At 48.3% G+C, this 6,485-nt stretch overlaps 1 protein-coding gene across 1 annotated transcript; it reads left to right on the top strand.

The window, feature by feature from the left end:
* Positions 1-416: 416 nt before the first annotated feature.
* Positions 417-5,877, top strand: stambpl1 (STAM binding protein-like 1). The gene is made up of 9 exons (XM_079373092.1): positions 417-750; positions 2,525-2,694; positions 4,058-4,275; positions 4,351-4,426; positions 4,526-4,621; positions 4,829-5,049; positions 5,167-5,318; positions 5,407-5,531; positions 5,678-5,877. The coding sequence occupies exons 2-9, from the start codon at positions 2,665-2,667 to the stop codon at positions 5,852-5,854; spliced, it is 1,095 nt and encodes a 364-aa protein (XP_079229218.1). The 5' UTR covers positions 417-750; positions 2,525-2,664; the 3' UTR covers positions 5,855-5,877.
* Positions 5,878-6,485: the final 608 nt, after the last annotated feature.

Below are 6,485 nucleotides of genomic sequence, written 5' to 3'. Positions count from 1 at the left end.
AGCAGGGGGAGGCAGAGTGTCGTCTTATAAAGGGGACATATGGGGAAAAATCCACGCGCTCAGTGTTTTTAAAATCCAGCATATTTGGGTAACCTGAGTGTCTACAGACTGACACAATGAAATGTTTGTTTTATTTAGACCACAGAGGACGAAAAAGGAGGAAGAGGAGAAGAATATGTCCTCTTTAAATTAGAACATTTTTACTGAACATTAATCTAGTAAAACATCTCACTTTAACACTTTTACCTTCGCTAAAAAAAAGGTTGATTCATGTTTATTAAAATGTAGATAATACTATAACACTTTAATATAATGAGTGTCACTCAGATTTATCCGATTTGTCAGTAAAAAAAAACCCTTATCATGTAAAACCACGATAAGAATTTGGTATCATGAAAATCTGTCAGAGTGAGATGTCAAAAAAAACTGTCGATTCACTCTCTGCGCATGTGCAGGCTCGTCCCAATGTCCACTGACACCGGAAGAAGTGAGTGGGCCATCTTCGTGCGGAGAGGATCTTCGCTCTCCACCATCTCTGTGAGCGGCGTGAAGAGCAGCTCGCGAGCTTTCAGCCATTTTATCAGCTGCTGCATCACATCTGCTTTCCTTCTCTCAGGTGACATTAAACCCGGGTCAGGTCAGGTGTCGGACCCGGGACCAGGTGAGACCCGGGGCATCCCCTCCTGCCTGTGAGGAACACGTGACCCGGTGATGCGGACGGACCGTGGACATCGGAGCGACATCAGAGCGGTAAATGAAGTCCCCGTCCTCCCGAACCTTTCTGTCCCTTCAGTCTGTGTCCTCCTCCCGACCTGTCAATCATCCGAGCTGTCAGTCATCATCTGCAGGTAGAGACAGATACACCTGAGTGAGCACTGATTTACTGCTCACCTTCAGCCAATCAGATGTCATTTCTCTTAACATTTGAAGACAATATCAGATACGGTGTAAAAGTTATAAATTAATTGTTCCTGAATGAATTAATCATCCTTAATGTTTATGTGCAGCCGCCGAATTAATCCTGGAGGAAAGAAACCTGAACATTTTATTTTGAAAAGTCTGAGTAATGCAGGACTTCCTTTTAGGAGTCAAAGTAATACTTTGCACCTGATGTTCGCCTCCCCGTGTTCTCAGTCTGAGAAACCTAAAGAGAAGCTGTCTCTTTAAGGCTCGCCTTCTTCTGATTGGCCAGCTCTCTGGAAGCCTCCTGGCAGGAGTAAAACGCTGCAGGGCTGCCGGAAGAGGGAGAATCACCACAGAGATGTCAAGGGGGTACGAAGTGACGGTAGTAACAGAGGCGTTACCAAGGCGACACGAGCGTGTGTGCGTGCACGACTGAATGTGTGTATGTGGAGTAAAGCCGAAACAGGTTGGGTTTGAACCCGGGACGCTTCGAGACATGGCGAGTTCGCTCTAACGACTTGGTGTCCTTTCTTCACATGTTGAACCTCGAGCAGGCGGACTCGTTTACGGCTCATCGTTTGTACACAGAGGCCGAGTCATCGTTACGTAACGTGTGACGAGACTCAACGATTAAACCGAGTCACTCTCTGCACATGACCACTTCAACCAATCACAGCCTGGGAAAGAATGTGCCGTACCTAACATCTGGGTCAGCCACGCCTCCTCGCTAAGATAAGCGTCCCGTCCTCGCTCAGCGACGCCCCGCTGGAGCGCTCGGTGATAAGCCGTCATGTGAGAGGAGCCTGTGTGCGCTCTGACAGGAAGCAGGTGTTTCCGGTCCGTTCAGCTGTCAGCGTGTGTGTGTGTGTGTGTGTGTGTGTGTGTGTGAGCTGAGATTTACGGTGAAATGTGGTCGAGCAGGATGTCTGAGTGGCGGCGTGACCTGAAGCTCCTGAAGCGGGTTTCAGCAGCTCAGGTTACATCCAGGTGTGTGATTAAAGGGTTAACGCTGTAGGATAATACAATAAACACAACTTCAACTCAAAAAGCAGTCCATGAGTCAAACTGCAGGGGGCGCTGTTTAGTATGCCTCTAAAAGTAGCAGTGCTTAAAAGAAACTACAGACGTTTCCATGGTAACGACACAAGTGTTTATGCCGTTTAATTTTCAGTTTTTTCGTGACGACACAAAAATCTCAGCGTCTCCGACTTCCCTTACACAGCGCGCCTCTTGTTTCCTGCTCTGCGGCCTTGATGCACCGGTTGCCATGGCGACCTCCTCCAGGCCCGGGTGTAGCAGACGGTGTTGATGATGGCGTTGAATCAGAGCGGCTCATCTGCTGCTCGAGCTTCCATCTGTTCGGGTTTTTTTTTTTGGCTGTTGTAAATGTCGAGGAGTGAGAGGTCGTCCTCTCTTTGTCTGCTTTGTGTTTTTTCTCTTCATTGTTAAAGTGGCTGACTCACTGAGAGTTGCCCGTTGTCACGGTAACCATGGACCAAACTCAAGGGCAATCACGCAGCATGAGGCGCGCGCTGATTGGGCTGTTTAGCTTTAGCCGGCGTGCTAGCTGCAGTCAAAGGAACGTTTCACATTAGAGCCTTGTTTTTGTCTCCCCCTACAGTGAAGCATCATGGGAGGTGGTAGATGGACGAGCAGGACGTGGGCTGACCGGAGCCGTTGACACACACACACACACACACACACACACACACACACACACACACACACACACACACACACACACACACACTCCTTTACACCATGGAACAAGGCTTCAGCATAAACACGCTGGTGAGTTGTGTGTGTGTGTGTGTGTGTGTGTGTGTGTGTGTGTGTGTGTGTGTGTGCGTGTGTGTGTGTGTGTGTGTGTGTGTGTGCGTGTGTGTGTGTGTGTGTGTGTGTGATCACACCCACTGCTGTAAATAAACAAGGACGTGTGTGTGTGTGTGTGTGTGTGTCTTTCATAAATCTGTGTTTAAACAGACAAAACACATATTGGTTTAGTTAATCATTTGGAGCTGCAGAGAGATTTGTTTTCTTTGGATCCAGATTAGCTCCTGTTTCCAGTCGCTATGCTAAGCTAAGCTAAGCTAAGCTAACTTTCTTTCACTTTTATCTTTTTTATTTGTTAAGACATCTTTACGATTCACACGTCCCGACAATCTGAACTGAAAACGCGTAAACACACGAACGACAGACTTCCTCCCTGCGATACGATCTGAGGAGCACCTGAATGCAGCATTGTTAATGTGGGAGGAACCCACGCAGGCAGGGCGGGGATTCAAACCAGGAACCTTCATGTTGTGCAGCTAAAAAAACGAGACAGTGATCATGCGTAATAGTTTGAATGTTTCCTCTCAGTGTGGAGGTTGCTGGTTTGAATCCCCGTCTGACAGCAGCCTCTCAGTGTGGAGGTTGCTGGTTTGAATCCCTGTCTGACAGGAGCCTCTCAGTGAGGAGGTTGCTGGTTTGAATCCCTGTCTGACAGGAGCCTCTCAGTGTGGAGGTTGCTGGTTTGAATCCCTGTCTGACAGGAGCCTCTCAGTGTGGAGGTTGCTGGTTTGAATCCCTGTCTGACAGGAGCCTCTCAGTGAGGAGGTTGCTGGTTTGAATCCCTGTCTGACAGGAGCCTCTCTGTGAGGAGGTTGCTGGTTTGAATCCCTGTCTGACAGGAGCCTCTCTGTGTGCAGTCTGCATGTTCTCTCCGTGCACGTCATGGGTTCTCTCCGGCTTCCTCCCACCGTCCAATCACACGCTGCTTACCTGCTGACTGTGAAGGTGTGAGCGTGAGTTAATCGATATGTTTGTGTTTAAGAGTCGTGCCTTGCTCTCCTTCCCGCTCTCTTCCTCTCCGCAGACGTTCTGTCTTGAATAAAAAGTCTTTTGCAGACAGAGGAGTGTTTGTCCTCGTCCGACAAACGCTGCATTCAGGCTCCCCGCAGGGACCGTAAATCTCAGTTTCCGGTCTGAAAACAGCCTCCAGCTCAGCTGTCAGATGTTCACGTTTGATGAGCCGTCGTCACGTGACGGAACGATTTTAAAGTCACTGTCGAGGTTTTGATCCTAAACTCTGATGTGACTGTGTGTGTGTGTGTGTGTGTGTGTGTGTGTGTGTGCGTGTGTGTGTGTGTGTGTGTGTGTGTGTGTTCTGCAGAAGAAGCTGGCAGCAGAGGCCGACTACACGGACGTGTCTCTGACGGCGGCAGAGCGCGTGCGGGCGCTGGGGAAGATGGGTTACAGCGTGGAGATCAACGAGGACATCGAGCCGAGGCGTTACTTCCGCTCTGGCGTGGAGATGGAGCGGATGGCGGCGGTTTACCTGGAGGAGGGCAGTCTGGAGAACGCCTACGTCCTCTACACCAAGTTCATCACGTGAGACGACATGCGGTGGATTTATTGTAAAAAGAGAAGAAGAAGAAATACTGAGCGCTCTGTGTTTGTGTTCAGGCTGTTTGTGGAGAAGCTGCCCGGTCACAGAGACTACCAGCAGTGCAGCGTCCCCGAGAAACAGCTCATCATGAAGGTACAAACATCCATGATTAAAAATATGAAAATGATTGATTGGTTCCGATTAAAAATAATCATTAACGCTTTTAGAATCCTTTTGTGTTCGCCGCTGCAGAAACTTCAGGAAGTCGCGTTTCCTCGTAAAGACGAGTTGAAGAAACGTCTTCAGGAAAAATACAGCAGGGAACACAGCGAGTACCTCAGAGCCCAGGTCAGTGTGTGTGTGTGTGTGTGTGTGTGTGTGTGTGTGTGTGTGTGTGTGTGTGTGTGTGTACCTGCTAATGAGATCACATGACTGATTGATTGACAGGTGTATTTCTGTGTCATGATCGAAGGTATCTATTTGTCCTGATATTGATGCTATTTAAAGTTGCTTTGATAAGTTAAGTCATTATTGTTTTTATTCGTGTTCGCACAGAGCCGGCCCGCGGTGGTCGACGGGTGTGACCAGCAGTTACAGCGGCTTTCCCTATTGGGCGACGACAGGAAGCGTTTCCTGATGTTGGAGGAGGAGAAACAACGAGTCGCCGCCCTGCGACGGATGCAGATCGAATCCGAACAGTTCAGATACTTTGAAGACCAGCTGAGGCGTCAGGAACTGGCCAATAGGAGAGAAGAGGAGGCGGAGCCAAAGGTAAGGTGCAGGTAAAACAGACACACAGTCTGCTATACGCTAACGCCCTGCACTTCACGCCGTCATAATAAGCTCCTGGGTTTGTCACATGACCAGAACGATGATGCCTGTGTCTCCTGCAGGCGGGACAACAAAGTGCCTGAGGTGACGGACGGCTCCTGTCTGTCCAAGAAGCCAATCAGAAACAATGTACGGACTCAAGGGGCGGATCCTAACAGGAACAGACCGCAAGCGCCCATCAGCCAACCAGCCGCCACGCTGGCTGGAGTGAACAGTAAGAACCTGATTGATCCCTTTCATCCAGACCTGCATGTTGTTTGTATATTAATTACTCGCGTGTGTGTGTGCGTGTGCGTGTGCAGCTCAGAGAGTGGAGGGTCTGAGGCGGGTGGTGATTCCCAGAGATCTGACGTATCGTTTCCTCCTGCTTGCTGAATCGAATACGACTCGAGGAATCGAGACCTGTGGAGTCCTCTGTGGACGACTGGTAAGACTGTTTCCTGTTTTCTGTTCGTTTTACAGGAGTACAAACACGAGGTATTTACACTTATATTGGTGTTTTCTGTTTCTGCCACTTCTTTCTATACAACTTCAACTTCGTCTTTCTCCGTTGTGATTGGCTCTCATCCCCAGACGCACAATGAGTTCATGTTGACCCACGTCGTCGTCCCCAAGCAGTCGGCCGGTCCTGATTTCTGCGACATGGAGAACGTTGAGGAACTGTTCAGTTTCCAGGACCAACAGAACCTGCTGACACTCGGCTGGATTCATGTGAGAGCAACAAAAACAACACACATGCTAACGCTATAAGCACGCTAAGCTAAACGCTCGTGAGAGTCTTCGTGATGTGAGTATTATAACTGTACGTTAAACAGTGTGAGACACGACACGACGTCTCTAAGCTGTCAGAAGTGTGTTCACACCATGTAAAATAAATCATGGACATCAAACACCTAAATAAACACTTTTCACCTAAAGGTCCCCATAGAGTGAGTGAGCTGTCACGCCACGGTCCTCACAATGTCATAAAACTGAGTATACTCACACACACACACACACACACACACACACATACACACACATACACTGACAAAATGACCTCTGTTGTACTTTTTCTACCCTTCATTTGCATGATCAAATATCACCATGGCAACAGTGCAGATGAAAAGAGTGGGAGGGGGCAGAGATAGGAACAGCGGACAGAGGTCTCACTCAGCAGCAGAAATCAGTGTTTCAATATCAGCTCAAATTCTTTGCTTGGCTTTAAAAGTAACTAAACTTCTTGGACCTTGTAAGACATTTTTATGAACCTCATGTTTCTACGTGTGTTTAAAAAAACAGGACATAGGAGTCAAATGTACTTTTAAAGTACAAATAATGGACTCAAAAGAAGGACTCCACAGAGTCCGATCAAATCAGGCTGGTGTTTATTCTGCTTTGG

This window comes from Symphodus melops (assembly GCF_947650265.1).
Source record: "Symphodus melops genome assembly, contig: scaffold_357, whole genome shotgun sequence".
NCBI classification, from domain to species: Eukaryota; Metazoa; Chordata; class Actinopteri; order Labriformes; family Labridae; genus Symphodus; species Symphodus melops.
Note: the sequence above shows the minus strand (reverse complement) of the source record. Positions and strands in the feature narration are given on the sequence as shown.